This window comes from Xyrauchen texanus, chromosome 23, assembly GCF_025860055.1.
Source record: "Xyrauchen texanus isolate HMW12.3.18 chromosome 23, RBS_HiC_50CHRs, whole genome shotgun sequence".
In the NCBI taxonomy this organism is placed as follows: domain Eukaryota; kingdom Metazoa; phylum Chordata; class Actinopteri; order Cypriniformes; family Catostomidae; genus Xyrauchen; species Xyrauchen texanus.
In genome coordinates, this window is record NC_068298.1 from 17,986,842 (window position 1) to 18,003,159 (window position 16,318).

Genomic DNA, 16,318 nt, shown 5'->3' on the forward strand with positions numbered 1-16,318 from the left:
ACGCAACCCAGGTACGCCAGGCGGTTTTTATGACCGTCAGAGGTGGGGAGAAATCACCGTCTCCAAAAACTACACAGGGGCAGAAAGGCATCTTCAGAAAGACGGCGTCCTGAAAAGGGCGTTCAACGCCGCTGTGTTTGCTCTTTTAGAGAAATTTACTCTTTTAAGGAAAATAACTCTTTTAATATACACAGTGTGTATGTGTGTCTGCACTGTCGAGGCTCAGGGGCAACAATGCACGCCGTGCAAAGTGAAGGAGAAAGCCGCTGTTGTGCGCCGTCAAGATCCAACAGCATGCAGATCGTCAGAGGAAACAGGAACGTTTTATAGTGGTGTGTAAACTCGCAGCAACTGCAGACAGACCATCGGCTCCGAAGACATTTTCTGAATGAACTCCCGTATTTGCCCCGCTTAAATACCCGTATGTCCGGGGGCGGGGTATGCAAATACTGACTGCCAACTCCCATTGGCCCTTTTCAATAGATCAGAGGTGAATATCGGCGCTCAAGAGAGACCCCTAGTGTTGCTTCTCCGACACAACGTCGAGAGAGCGACAGAAGGGGAACACTTGATCTCTCTGCAGCTTTTGACCAACAGAGGTTGGGGTAATTCTGCAGATACGTATGGATTCATTGCACACATAAATGCACAATCAGTGACAAATCACACGTTACATCACCGTCTGAAAAGTCCTGTTAGCTGGCTAACTGTATATTCTTAGAAAATCCTCTCAAACATCCTTTTTTTGTTTTCTTTTTTTTTTTTTTTTTGTTGCTCATGTTCAAAACAAAAAGTTTCTCATCACTGGCATGCAGAGCTTTTTAATCAAAAAGCAAAAGCCACATACAGTATCATGTCTCCCAAAACCATTCATTGCATTTAACCCTCCTGAGCTGTTTGTCTTTAAAGGCTTTAATACTGTGTTATTCCTGCTATCACCCTCACCTCCTGACTGGCGCTTCTGTGTTCCAGCCCACTTGCTGACTGAGAAACCAGACAAACCCAGTGGGCATGATCATGGGCTGACAGTCTGATATAATTGAATGAGTGATTATCTGTCTCATTAACAGACAATGAGACAGAGTGCAAGGCCATATATCTGGAATATTAATGAGAAGCTGCAGGGGGCTTGATAAGAAGGAAATAGTGCTGCAGTTGTAATAGGGTTTAAAACAATTTGCCCAGCTTGGGTTGGCCCAGCTGATTGGGGTTGTCTTAATCCCCAGTAACCCTTACAAATAGCCACTAGCTCTATATCATCAGCCACATACAGCCAGGCCTGCAGTGCAGCCGTAAGCTTCCAGCATCCATGGTGCAATTTGAGCAGACAGATCAGTATACCTCCCAGCTAACTAAACATCAGGCTTTTATTAACTAATTCATTAATTAATTCAGCACTGATTAATAACAGAGTTAGCCGTTTTTATACATAAAATGTAAACTTTACATCCTGACTGTAAAACCTTTTTTTTTGAAAGCATAGAAAATAGGGAGGGAGAGATATTGTAAAAAATCTCTTAATCATATGGTTGTTTGACTTTTGATTTTTGCCTTGAATTAATTCGAAAACAAATAAAGAGTTTTTATGGAGTTATTTTCTCATTAACTTCTTTGTCTCTGAGCTCCAACAGATGCCAACTAAGTAATGAGTTTGAATCGGATCGGCTTGAATCACCATGCAAATCAATATTTACCACCTAATACATTGAAAAGCAACATTTCCCTTTAGCATGCAATAATTGTATTTAGGTCATTGAAGTGCCTTAAGTTGCCTTAGTTGACTGTGACAAAGATGCCTCCCTTCCAGTTGCACTGAACGACTTCTACACTAGGTTTGAAGCACAGAACAACGTGGTGGCGAGGAAGACCACCCCTCTTCCCATGGCCAGGTGCTCTGTCTTACCACGGCTGATGTGAGAAAAATTCTACATATAGTCAACCCACGGAAGGCTGCTGGACCAGACAACATTCCTGGCAGAGTGCTCAGAGGGTGTGCAGACCAGCTGGCAGATGTTCTTACCGACATCTTCAACATCTCTCTGAGCAGCTCCGTCGTTCCAACGTGCTTCAAGGCCACCACCATCGTCCCCATGCCAAAGAAGTCTTCAGTGTCCTGCCTCAACGACTACCGTCCCATCGCACTCACACCCATCATCATGAAGTGTTTCAAGAGGCACATTAAGACCCAGCTGCCCCCTCACTAGACCCACTGCAGTTCGCGTATCATCCAAACTGTTCAACAGACGACGCAACAATGTTATTTTATGTAGCACCATGGTCCTGGAGGAATGTTGTCTAATTTCACTGTGTACTGTACTAACTGTATATGGTTGAACGACAATAAAAAACACTTGATTGACTTGAATATAGGTTTCTCAGGGAGAGAAAGCCCTGTTCCCATGGCAACTATGAAAGCCATTTGCCTCTTTTCAGCTGGGTAATGAATGTCTTTCCTCTTTATGTCACTCTTCCTCTCCAGTCTCAGCATCACAGAAGTCCATGCCCTTGAAATCATTTGTGTATTCCCAAATGACAAACAACAGAGCAGAGAAATCTTGAAAGTAAAGTCATCAGGTTCAGAGGCACAAAAAACATATATGCAAGGTATGCAATGCATAGAGGTGCCATGTAAATGGGGGCTCCAGCGGCTCAGTCAAGGTGATACAACCCCACCCCCCCTGCTTGACAGATACATGGGACACAAAATAAAGTTTTGCATACCCGCTCAGAAATGTGTTGTTGCACCCCAGACCAGTTTGAACAATATGCAAATTGGTGGGGGGGTTCTGTGAAAATTCACATTATTTCATGCCAAATGTTGTAACCCAGTGTTTATTTGGTTATTTTGTGTATATTTGAGTAAATGATTTCATTGAAAAGCAGTATTTTGTAATAATATCCAAGTTGTGTGATAAATACAACTTCTTGGGAAAAACCAGAGATGAAGAGGGTAGACTAATGTATATTTTTATTTTCTTTGTACATTAGCCACTGCCATATTCCAAATGCCGGATTTCAAATATCATATTTTCAACAATGTATTCCATTCTTGGTTGTTGTTTTTTTTGCTGTGTTCCATTGTGAACAGCTGTGAGTTGGACCTGAGAGTTTTTTTTATTGTAATATAGTTTATTCTGAAAGAAAGACACTGAGACAATTTTTTATATACAATTATGTTATTTGATTAAGCTCCCATTGACCACTGTACAGGGAAATAAACAGCAGTCAGAAACTGTGGGCACGACACAGAACTCATGGTAACATTCACCTTTTCTTCTCCGGACTATCAATTTTCCAGATGTCCCAAACAGTCGGAAGGGGGCTTCATCAGAAAATATCTTTGCACCAGTCTTCTGCTGTCCAATCCTTGTACTTCCTGCAGAATTTCAGTCCGTCCTTGATGTTTTTCATGGAGAGAAGTGGCTTCTTTGCTGCCCTACTTGACACCAGGCCATTGTCCAAAAGTCTTCGCCTCACTGTGCATGCAGATTCACTCACACTAACCTGCTGCTAATATTGAGCAAGCTCTGCACTGGTGGTGACACGATTCCGTAGCTGACTCTTCAGGAGGAGAAGGTCCTGGCGCTTGCTGGTCAATCTGGGACGTCCTGAAGCCTACTTCACTGCAGTTGAACCTCTCTCCTTGAAGTTCTTGATGAACAGTAAATGGTTCTTTCAGGTGCAATATTCTTTGCAGCAATTTCCTTGCATGTGAGGCCATTTTTATGCAAAGCTATGATGGCTGCACGTCTTGCTTTAGAGGTAACCATTGCTAACAAGAACACAATAATTAGAAGCACTTCTTCCCTCCTTATATAGCAAACAGTCTGCTCTTATAATCCAATCAGAATGATAGAGTGATTTTACCTAACTAGTACTCGTTCACACTTTCCCAGGTGCTGCTGATATGATTAGTGAAATTATGTTGGCTGGTCATTTTGTGCAAGGACCAAAAAACTGTGAAATTTGGGTTTTTGTGATAAAGTAAATGTTTTGGCCAATGAAGCCATTTGCAATTATTTAAAATGCATCTGATAACTCTGCACAATAATCTAGAAACAATATGAATCAACACCACAACAACTGAAGCAGAAAACACAAAATGTATGTCACTGCCAATACATTTGGCCACGACTGTAGACTGCATGGGGTAAGGAAAACATGCACAACTCCCTACCGGCCTCAGGGTAACACTCAGTGTGAACAATTGAACAGAATGCTCCACAATCTGTTTTGAACATTACCCCTGAATAGAAAAAGCAGTGGACCGAACACCCTCCCAAACTGGTTTACAAATATAATGTAACAGGTTCAGAGAAGCTCATGAAAAAGCAAGTGAATATGCAGAGCACATGGCTGCTGAAAGACTTGCTCCGTTAAATGACAAAGTTCATTGCCCTACCATAGATGTTGGTCAGATGGTGTATTTACATCACAGACTTGTTGGCAGAAAAAGAAATACAGGATGCATGGGCTCCTAATGCATATTGGGTCATAGAGGTACAGGGTATACTCACACTATTGCGCCCCTGGAGGGTGGCCCCATTAAGAGGGTCCACAGTGTTTACTTGCGCCCTTGCATGAACCCTGTTCTTGAACCAGTGGGGACAGGGAACAGTTCGTCATTTCCACTATCTAGGTCTCTGTCCAAGCAAGTGTAAATCGAACCCTCTGATTCTGAGTTTTTGGTTGTGGAAGAAATCACATGTCCTTGTCTGGAAGAGACAAAGGATATGTATGTTGAAGTCTCCAGGTCAGCTAAGGAAATCTTAGCTGTTAAACCTGATCTTGTCTTAGTGTGGAACAAAAACGTTCTGACCCAGAAAGGGTGGTACCTGACACAGCCCCTATAGGGTAGAAGAACCAGAGTTTAGGAGGCCTGTGCCAGCACCAAGACAAACCAAGTGAGCAAATTCTGGTATTCACTCAAAAACTGTTAATGAGCCAAGATCAGCATGTAATTCTGTTTCACTTAGTCCTGAAGTTTTCTCTCAGGTTCTGACAAGCCTTGGTAGTGTTGTTTTTAGGGAAGCGGTGAAGGAAGTGAAGAATTTGTATTAAGTCATTAAGGACAATGACTTCTAGCAGGGGAGAATGTGGCCAGGTGTCAGAAAAACGCTAAATTTAGACGAGTCCCCTTAAAGAGGTTCTTTCTCTCCTCTCGCGTTACTGTTCTCTGGCCTTTTGATGCACCTGCGCTGACAGAGAAACCAGTTTGCAGCATGAGAGAGAACCATGTTGTAGAGTGCTGTGTGATTTCATTCTAATGTGTGGTAAATATCATCTTTCTTTGAAAATGTTCAATATATATCCCTTATTTGCATAAATGTGTTCACCTGTTAATCCAAAAAATATGAATGTGTAATTATGTTAGATGTGCTTGGATCGCACGCGTGAAGTGTACACCTCATGGGGAACCAGAGAGGGGACTGGGTATGTGAAAATTCATGTTATTTCATACCAAATGTTGTAACCCAGTGTTTATTTGGTTATTTTGTGTATTTTTGAGACAACGATTTCATTGAGTAGCAGTACTTTGTAATGATACCAGAGTTATGTGTTAAATACAACTTCATGGTATTTCATGTGAAAAACCAGACACAAAGAGGGTAGACTAATGTATATTTTTATTTCCTTTGTATTTCAAATACCATATTTATAATACTGTATTTCAACACTGTATTCCATTCTTGGGTTTATATTGTTTTTTTTGTGCTGTTTCATGGTGATCAGCTGAGTTGGACCTGAGATGTATTTTTTATTGAAATTCAATTCTTCTGAAAGAAAGACACAATTATTTTATTTAATTAAGCTCCCATCGACCGCTGTCCATTAAAATAAACAACAATCAGAAATAAACCCCAAAAAACATTTGTCTGTGTGTGTTTGGTGTATTTTCTTTCCTCAATACACCCGGTTACAAAATGTTGAATGCTTTTTATTGCTTTCGTTAAAGCTTTTGTTGATATGTCCATTATAATGAATTGAAATAATTATTTTATTAAAATAATCTTTTATGATAAAGAATGTCTTCTTTCTGTCTTAAACCAAGCAATGTGTCATGTCCCTGAGGCACTTCAATTTGCACACAGAAAGATAAATTTGCACCCTGTCTATAATTTTTTGTCATTAATGCAAAGATTTATTTGTGTTCCTTTGCTGAGAAAATCATGATTTAAAAAAATCTTATCCCTCAGTCTGCCCTCATCTTAAGGGCTAGCTCAAAAAAGTTGGAGTTTTAGTTAAACATCTGAATTTAATACTTTTTTGTACAGAAAACAAAGCCACAGACAAACAATTAGATTTTGTGTAATTTTATCACGTATAAAAAAAACTCGTTATATCTGTAGTCATAAAATTTGTATGAGGGACACATAAGCAGTAGGTATATGCCTATTTTATAACAAGTATTGTGTAGAATACTTTTCAAAACACTTCCATTATGTCTGTGGCGGGTTGAGAAAAACTGTCCAAATCAGAAAAAAATAGGAAATAATAAAAAGGGATTTGATGCCTGATGTGGTAAAATATGATTTGTTGGAGGTTTAATATGTGCCTAATTAAGAGTATTCAGACAACTAATCAAATGTAGTTGACCTTTTTTCAAATTGTAATATTACAGAATCCCAGGAATGACCTAGAAACTCAACTTCTGTAAGACTGTAATAGGGTCATACTTCCTCACCTACTCATGTACAAGTCTGACTTAAGTTCACAAACATCATATATTTCATTCCATGTCCACCTCTTTTTAACAGAAACATGAACTGCAGTCCAGAAGTTTGTAAATGTGCTATGGAATATAATTTCTTTTAAATGATATAAACAATGAATCTCACTTGTCTTTGGAGGTTGAGAGAGTTTTCTTGATTACTGTGTCTCATACTTTTATGTTGCATGTTGAAACCACCTGCCTAATATTGTGTAGGTCCTGCTCATGCTGCCAAAACACTCAGAATAGCATTCTGAGTTACTATTCTTCTCACCACAATTGTACAATTACCATAGACTTTGTCAGTTCAAACCAGTCTGGCCATTAGTCTCTCATCAAGGCATTTCCATCCACAGAACTGTCACTCACTGGCTGTTTTTTGGTTTTGGCACCATTCTGAATAAATTCTGTTTTGCGTGAAAATCCCAGGAGATCAGCCGTTACATAAATACTCAAACCAACCCATCTGGCACCAACAATCATCCATGCAATTATCTATTCAGCCAATCGTGTGGCAACAGTGCATAAAATCATGCAGATCTGTGTCAGGAGTTTCAGTTAACATCAACAAAAAAATTTAATTTCACTGATTTGGACCGTGGCATGATTGCTGGTACCAGAATAAGCTGGTTTGAGTATTTCTGTAACTGCTGATCTCCTCGAATTTTCACGCAAAACAGTCTTGAATTTACTCAGAATGGTGCCACAAACAAAAATCCTCCAGTGAGCAGCAGTTATGTGGATGGAAACGCCTTGTTGATGAGAGACAAGAGACAGTAGAGAATGGCTAGACTGGTTTGAACTGACAAAGTCTACTCAGATAACCGTTCTGTACACTTGTGGTGAGAAGAATATCAACTCATATATATATATATACATTTTGTATATTAAATAAAGTTTTAATAGCTTTCATTAAAACCAGTTTTAAGAAAATATTGTAATATTATATATAAAATGTTAAAATGTTGTTTTATAAATATTATATAAACTGAGTATAATACAATTATACTACATTTTTAAAAGCCACTTATAGTGGAGAAAATATTCTTTACAAACAGTTATGAACAGAGCAAAAAAAAATTTGCCTTAAGCATCTACATCTGACAACAGAAGAAACTGTTTTCTGGTATAAGAAAAATATATATTATTGTTTAATGTTAACATTAATAAAAAAAATTTTTGTATCTTTAACTATTCATGACCTTAACAACCCATATTTTCTCCCACAACAAAGGAAGCAGCCAACAGGTCAATTTATCTTAGTCAAAAATACATTAGCTAGAGAGTTCAGGGAGATGAGGGTATGACGTCCATGTTCTAATCATTAAAATGTAAAATGCCACTGGGGACATCTACTGACCAAAAGAAAAACTGAAGCGCCTTTCAATGAGAGTCCCAGAACATCCTTCCATGTGCAGCTCTTCAAAACATAAAAAAGAATCTTAGAAAACCACTGTTAACAACAGGATGCTCCAAGATGATGAACTCAGCATTTGAAAATATAAAAGAAAAACACTTAACTTTTAAATTAGCACAAACACTTTTGAACTCTACATTGTATGAACCACAAACAAATTTGCATTGCAACCCATTTCTAAAAAATAGAAAATACAATGCTGATTTGAACAACCATTTGTTTAAATCATATTAAATATGAGTGTGTAATTTATTTAGTTGTCAAAGAAATTACTCATAAATGCATTTTCCATCTAATGGATCATTTCTAAATGGGCAGATTCAATTTACTGTATTTTCCATTTGTAAAAGCCACAAATTACTAAGATAAAAACCTTTATACTTCTTTATTTCTATAGATGTTGATTTAATAATTGAGAACAGTTGATTTCATATTTTAATAGTTCAATTGTTTACTTATGAAGCTACTGACTTAAGTTACTGGCTCACACACATGTACAGCTACACAGCTATACAGCTCCTCTGCCAAATGACAAAAACAGCAGAAGCAGCCAAGAGGGGATATCTGCAGAACTCCAGTTGTGCTTGTTGACTTTACAGCCTCCCTCACAACCATTCACCTTTTCAATCACAGTATCTCACATTGTCTCTCAGGTTCAAATAAATGGAACTTTCCATTGCATCTTACCTTATTTTATATAAATTATAATGTTTCCAACATTCAGGATCAAATTAAAAAATAAGTGGTAAAGTAGGTACTCTTTTGGAATTGGTAGAAGAATCACTATAATTATTCATTAAAAATTATGGAACTACAGTTGCGTTCTCTCACAGCAGGATTTCAAATCTTCGTTTTCGTCAACGGGACCTTCAGACATAATAGAACACAGAGGCATTGTTTCCATTTTTGTAGTACTAGTCACAGGCCAGAGTCCATCTCTGGCATGTAGAGTGGGTTTTGTTTTTGGTCTTGACAGTAGCTCAACACTGCCTTGTGAAAAAAGCTCGGAGGATCATCAGAGACTCCAGCCACCTGAGTCATGGTCTGTTCTCACTGCTACCATCAGACAGGCGGTATCGCAGCATCAGGACCCGCACCAGCCGACTACATGATAGCTTTTTCCCCCAAGCAATCATACTGTTGAACACTTGATCTATCAGGATCAATAATTAGCACTGCACTTTATTCAGCTATAATCTCACACTGGACTGTCAACATATTCTCCTCAATATACTACTTCATATATATATATATTTCATATACTCCTTACTTATTGTATTGTATATTGTGTATTCTATATTGTGTGTATTGTATATAATTATTGTGTTGTGTAAGTATGTGTACATTTGATTTGTAAATTGTGTTGTGTAAGTATGTTGTTTATTGTAATTGGTATATGTCTCATCACTGTCATGACTGCTATGTTGCTCGGAACTGCACACAAGAATTTCACCTACTGTTGCACTTGTGTACATGGTAGTGTGACAATAAAGTGATTTGATTTGATTTGATTTGATTATGTCCTTGACCAACAGTGAGCAGATTCAGCAGATGAAAGTATCCATAAGAGTGAACTGGCCATCAGTGCTTTTATAAAATGAGCTGCACTGTTTCTGCATTATATTACCAGTGATAATACTTGATGGCAAAAACATTAAGAGTACACAAACAAAGCAAACCATATCCCATCTCCAAAGAAACACCTTTACTTTCATCTACACCTTAGTATTTACAACAAGGCCATCCAGACTCATTCAGATTTATGTCTCTGTGCTTCAAGCGATACGGCTGTTGACACTGAACACATGGGGTCTCTAAAACCTTTTGAGGCAGCCTTCTAGGATATCGTGTAAAAACAAAATACCCAATTAATTGTTGGCTTGGGCATCTGGGTTCTTAAAGGCCAGTACAAAATTGTTCTTAGGAGGTGAGTGCACATACGCAGTGGATCGGCTGTTGGCCGTTTGTCTCGTGAACACTCTGATGAGTTTCGAGCGGTAATGATCCCCCGCCAGGAAGTATAGTATGGGGTCCAAACAGCTGTTCATGCTGGCAAGTGGACGAGTGATTTTATAAGCAAAGTTGACAATATTAAGGGACCGGCAGTTAGCATCTAGAATACGATAGGCATAGTAGAGGGAGCGGGTGATATGGAAGGGTACAAAGCAGATTGCAAACACAACCAGCACCACTATGATAAGTTTAATGGACTTCTTCCGAGATGAAGCACTCTGTTGACTTTGGGCCAGGCCTGTTCTGGGTTGGCACAGGGCCCGTGCCATTAAACAGTAGCAAATCATGATTACCAGAAAGGGCAGAATAAACAACAGCACCATTACCACTGAGTTGTAAGTAACATAGTTGTTAAAGTCTCCCGGGCCGCTGGTGTCATGACACAAAGTGTCATTGTCCCTCTGAGAAATAGTGACGAAAATCAGCTTGGGCACCAAGCAGGCTATGACTGCTATCCAGACCAAAACACAGACCAGGTGGGCATGGCGTGGCTTTACCAAAGTGAGAGTACGAATGGGGTGACAGATGCCAAGGTAGCGGTGCACACTGATGCAAGTGAGGAAAAGGATGCTGCAGTACAAGTTGGCATAGAAAAGGAAGCGCACAACCTTACAGAGGAAAACCCCAAATGGCCAATGGTTGCGGTTTGCATAGTAATATATGAGCATTGGCAAGGAGAGCACATAGAGTGTGTCTGACAGAGCCAGATGAAACATATACACTGTACTGGTGTTCCAGGGCCTCATCTTAGTAATGAACATCCATAGTGCCACAGAGTTTAGTGTCAGTCCCAGGAAACACACCAATGAGTATGACACAGGTAGTAGGATATATTTGAATTCCTCACTGAAGCGACAGCTAAAATTTGCCTCCTCCAAAGACATCATTTTCAGTGTGGTGGGAGGAAAGGACAAATTCCTTGAGAAACCTTCCCTTAAGAATGAATTCATTTTTCTGTTTAAATGGGGGAGAGAAAAATAGCAATTTTAAGAAAATGTATTTTTATGTTGTAGGCAACAACACATGGGATAAAGACAGCTTTAAAGACAGTGTAATTCCAAAAAATATGTCTCAGGCTATAAAATCAACATGAATTATACTGGCTGAAAAGAATTAGCAATGTTTAGACTATTTCTCATTTTAAATTATTTGTGTTTTTGTCGAAAAAGAGGGTCAAACCCGTACACGCAGGAAATTGAATAAATCTTATCATTTAAAATACCTAATAATCTCTTGTGAAACTTTCTCTCCTTTCCACTAGTTTTTTGCCTTTTATAGTAATTCCCAAAACAGCTAAGGTAAAACTGAAAACTGCACACAAAATTTTGCTTTTTCCATTTACGGAGCAGCTACATCTGGATGAAAATTAAATCATCAGGGAGAGAGAGAATGATCAGGATTTAGGGTGCGAGGTCACGCACTGCAACTTACCGTTCAGTCGAACGAGGTACATTCGTCCCTCGCAGATCAAATCATGAACGTAGAAGATTGAGATTAAATGGATCAAACCTCCTCAGCCTGCTTAAGAGTTTAAAGTAGCCAGATTTATTGGATTGAGTTTGAGCTCGAGCTACGCGATGAGCGCGTGATCGGTGGGGCGGAGAATCGGCGCCAATTTAAGATTATCTTTTCAGCGCCTCAGGACCAATCCGACAAAGGGCTAGTTACAGATATTATTTAATGTCTAATCGCTTTTCTTAAATACTCATAACAAAGCTTTCAAACTACTGAAAAGTCTTATTTTAAAAAAACGTTTAAAAAAATCTTCGAAGTAGAAAAAGTAATCACGCTGAAAACCTCAGACCACCTCGGTATCATTGTGTCGCTTATCAGTTTTGGTCATCTTATCCCATAAAACAGACACTATTATACTGTCAAAGCTCATCTCCTATGCCCTTTAAACGCTCTTTGTTAGCCCACGAACTGGCACAGCCCAGTTTTTAAGCTAAAATCCTTTAAGGAAAATGATAGGACTATACAATTTAATACCAATGCAAACACTGTTTAGTTTTCTTTCTGTTTTATATTAGCACTCCAGATATTGACACTCTTAATATCCTTATTCTATTCTTTTAGATGGTTTTGTAGTACCCAAGCAATAGCCAAGAAACAGCCTAAATAAGCACATCTGTCATAAGTTTACATTTTATTTCGCTCTGTATGGGCAACAAAAAATGTTTTTCTGTTTACATGAGTCAAAATGATCTGTTCTGTAACTTTCACTTTAGCATTACAACTAAGAGGAAATGTGTGTCTTAGGGGTGTGTTTACTTCCCATAAAATGCCATTGCAAACTGCATTTTCAGTATCCTCAAAGGCATAACCAGAGAAAATAAAGAGAAAATCCATACTGTTTCCTAAGAGCTCCCAGAGGCTGATTCATATTTGTTTAAAGTTAATAAAAAATGTAAAAAAAATAAAATAATTTAAAACAGTGCCATTCAACCAATGAGAGGTAGTATGTCTTCCTTGGAGCGGAGACCTTATCACACAGCAGTTAACACTCACTTGCCGGAAATGATTCTTCATCAATATACATTTCACTCATAAACATTCTGAGAGACACACATTTATATTGCACCAATTCAGATAACAGAGCGAGGTAAGTTGTACTGGTAGGAGAGTATAGTACAAACTATGATCAATGTTTGTTTAGGGAAGTAGAAAGGCTAACACAGAAGAGCAAATGTCTTATGAAAATCCCCACTTAGTACTCTAAATGTCTATAAACTGCATATTCCATGCAGGCTGAACAATCAGTGATGTAGTTTTCAAACTCATTCAACTATATCATTCAGCAATTATATATGGCTTACACATCGTGTTATAGTAAAGGAATATTAAATTACAATTTACGATATGTCCTGGAATAAAAAAATCATGTGTACATGCTGGGGGGCATTGCAATTGCTGACCTGATGGCTAGGCAGAGGGGCAGTTCTGGAGAAGTGCAAATTTTACAAGAATACGAGTGGGAAATTGCTCAGTATCTCTCTTGTGGCCCACATAATCTTTTGACTAACAGTTTTGACAAGCCCATGAAGAACACACATCTACTCTCCACCTGCTTTCTTTTGCTTACTATAAGGCTAAGATTCAAAGTTAGAAAAAAAATTCACCCATTCACAGCACTATTTTAAGAGCAAATACAAAAGAGAGTTACATTGTAGCACACAAGTATGTGTTGGCACATCTTGTAATGAGTAACTTATGCTGACCTTTCTCCAACATTTTGTCACTATCTATCTATCTATCTGTCTGTCTGTCAATCTATTTATCTGTCCATCAAGTAATCACAAACATCCCAGACTTAATGTTTTTATGTCAGAGAGAGGCAGCTCTATCTGAAAGAAAACAGAATATTTTCTTCAAGATCACCGTTTGTATTTTTCAGTGATCATGAACGGTTAAACATTGCTCTTTTTCTGTGACTTTATAAAACCATCACAATGATGTAATGTAAGCATTAAATAACAATTTAAATAGAATATAAAGTAATAAAATACTATTTGACCCAACAGTGGATGGACTAAGGGGAGGGGCGGAATCCACTTACCGTCATGTTAACATCATAAATGAGAAAGCAACTAAAATAGTCTTGATAGTTTTATAGTTTTATATAAAGGAAATCAAAGGACAATTTGCTATCTGTATTAAAACCCTGTGGAAAATCCAGCTGACTCCTTCAGCAATCATTTTATTTTTGCACATTTAAAAAGATAATACATATCCACGAGTCTGCCATGAATGAATACAGCATACAACTTTATTACAAATGAAATGACAAATGAAAATGTAAACTTTTCAAATCGAGCAGGAAAAAAATCAGAGGCTACATTTTATCTCATCATTCATTAAAATCTCCTGAACAATACATTATAACCAGACAGTGAACCAGTCTCTGTGTTCAGTCCCAAATCTTGGGTAGGTTCTCCAAGATTCTTCGTCGATGAGATGGGTTGGACACACCTGCTGCACACAGCTCCTCCTCGGTAATACCACTACACAAGACCAGAGAACACATTTCACTTTTTATATTACTGGGACACATGTAGGGCACTTTTGAGCACTTTTTTTTTCTTTTTAAAGTGCCTTCGCAGCTTTGAATCAGTCTTTAAAAAGCATAACCGTGAAAGAACTGTGAAATGTACAGACTGAAGATAAACCATCTCAGATCATCTGTTCCCCTCAGCACATTATCCTCACCTGAAGTAATCAAGATCATCCCAGCCATTGTGGGTGAGGTCCAGAGTGTAGCGCTGCAGACCAAGAGTACTAAGCAGCTCCCGCACTGTTTCTGGGGCTCCATGCAAGACTGAAACCTGCCGATAAACATCCACTTTTTTTTCATCAAAGCTTAAATTAATCACGTCATTACCAATTCTAACCTTAAAGTCAAAATATACAATATTCTGCATTGGTACATATAAAGTACCAACTCACCTCTTTCTCCCAACAGTAGTTTCTCTCATTAGCTAAACCATAATCATATCCATGATGCTTTTGCTGAGATGAAATTTGATGAAAATGGTACTTCCTATCTACAGGTTGAAAATCCACCTCACTTAGTGATTTTGCCATTTGAAGGGCTGTAAGTGAGTTGTCTCCAGAAGCTGTAGATAGCTGCTCAACTACCCAGGGTGCTGAGGATTCATGGATTGGAACCCTAGTAGAAATATTTGGGTAGAGCTTTGGACCTTTTCGCATTGGCTTGGGCTGGCCTTCATGGAGCCTGTGATAGTCCTTTTGGACTTTTTCCTTTAGTGGCATCTGTATGTCCCGGGAAAAAATTGAATGGTTCATATAAGATGAATTTGTGAGTTTGTTGACTGATAATACTGAATTCTGTGTCATATTGTTCTTAAGGGACTGTAACTGTAAGTACTGTTTTGAGGAAGTGCCCTGTCTCTGATTTTGCAATGTATTAGGGACATCTGGTTCAGGAAAAAGCTGATAAGAGGAAGCAGGCGATGGCAATTCACTTGAACTCTCACAAAAAGGTTTGTTGGGTGCTAGGGTGCCAGGAATCTCAATCTCTGTGAAGTCTGACCTCAGAGCAGACCGTTTGCCATGGCCTGTCACTCTAGGGAGCTTTATCATTGTGTCTTTAGCCCACACTTCTTGGGACTCCTTGCAGGGCGAGGGAATCTCTTCCACCCTCCGCAACACAGGCATCCCCTCAAAGATAAAATAAGCAGGATTGGTGTAGCTGTTTGGGGCTGCGGTGTGTGAGACTAATGGAGTTCTGCAGTGGGAACAAAAAGCAGGTCCAAGTCAGGAAGCCATATTTCCAGTGTGAAAAGCTAGCAGAACATAAGTACAAGGACATCTGAATTAGGATATTAATAAAAATAATTTATCATAAGCTGTGATTCCATCAACGTTTTACTATGCATGTTTTGGGATATCGCATAAAAACTGCTGGATGGAAACACTAAGATGCAAATACATTTCCAAAATGCACATTAATTATACGATCGCTTGAGGTGGATACATTTTTTATTCGATAAGAAGAAATGTGCATAAACTACGAAGGAAACACATTTACCAAATAAACTCCTATTGAATTTGTTAGGAATAAAAGTTGCACATCAAAAAGGTCAAGTGACTGAATAACTTGTTCAGAACCGAACTAACCAGTGGGCCAATCATCACATCTGAAAATTTGCTCTGGTCATCCTGAAATAATGGTACGTTGTGTCGAAGAAGCGACACTAGGGGTCTCTCTTGAGAGCCTCGCGCATCTCTGAATGAGAAGCATGGGCCAATGAGAAGCATGGGCCAGTAGGGCCAATGAGAAGCATGGGCCAGTAGGGGAGCCAGCGGCTGCGTGTCCATTGCACACAGCACCACAACCCTGTTTGGAGGCATCTATGTTGACCAGAACCCGTCGAGACACCTGCTGTAAGGGGACTCCTGTCCGCAGAAAATAGAGGTCTGTCCAGGGGTTGAAAGTCTGGTGGAAGGTGGAGGGGTGATGAACACAGGGTGCATGCCGCAGCGCCATGCCCATCTCGGGACTCGCATCTGGAGCCAGTGCTGAAGTGGTCTCAACCCCTGCGGCGCGACAGCCATGGAGGATGCCATATGCCCCAGGAGCCTCTGGAAATATTTTAGAGGAAACGCCGTGCCTGGCTTGAATAACGTGAGGCATTTTAGCACTGACTGTACGCGCT

The 16,318-nt window shown here is 39.1% G+C and overlaps 2 protein-coding genes across 4 annotated transcripts in view; both read right to left on the reverse strand.

Annotated features, from left to right (window-relative positions):
• Positions 1–8,384: 8,384 nt before the first annotated feature.
• Positions 8,385–11,701, reverse strand: LOC127663111 (P2Y purinoceptor 4-like). Its single transcript, XM_052154567.1, has 2 exons — positions 11,574–11,701; positions 8,385–11,096 (listed from the first exon to the last, which is right to left on the reverse strand). The coding sequence occupies exon 2, from the start codon at positions 11,090–11,092 to the stop codon at positions 9,998–10,000; it is 1,095 nt and encodes a 364-aa protein (XP_052010527.1). The 5' UTR covers positions 11,093–11,096; positions 11,574–11,701; the 3' UTR covers positions 8,385–9,997.
• Positions 11,702–13,813: 2,112 nt separating this feature from the next.
• Positions 13,814–16,318, reverse strand: part of LOC127663097 (phosphatidylinositol 3,4,5-trisphosphate 5-phosphatase 2B-like) — a 37,669-nt gene continuing 35,164 nt past the window's right edge. For 2 of the 3 annotated variants that reach the window (XM_052154523.1, XM_052154526.1), the window contains 3 exons: positions 14,586–15,387; positions 14,349–14,464; positions 13,814–14,143 (listed from right to left, as the gene is read on the reverse strand). In XM_052154523.1, coding sequence (XP_052010483.1) covers positions 14,050–14,143; positions 14,349–14,464; positions 14,586–15,387 — 1,012 coding nt within the window. In that variant the 3' untranslated portion in view covers positions 13,814–14,049. Of the gene's footprint in view, positions 14,144–14,348; positions 14,465–14,585; positions 15,388–16,318 lie in introns of those variants that run through there. The other variant, XM_052154524.1, reaches the window with a different exon arrangement.

Coding starts and splice junctions, on each gene's coding strand:
- LOC127663111 (XM_052154567.1), bottom strand. CDS start 11,092: ATGAATTCATTCTTAAGGGAAGGTTTCTCAAGGAATTTGTCCTTTCCT.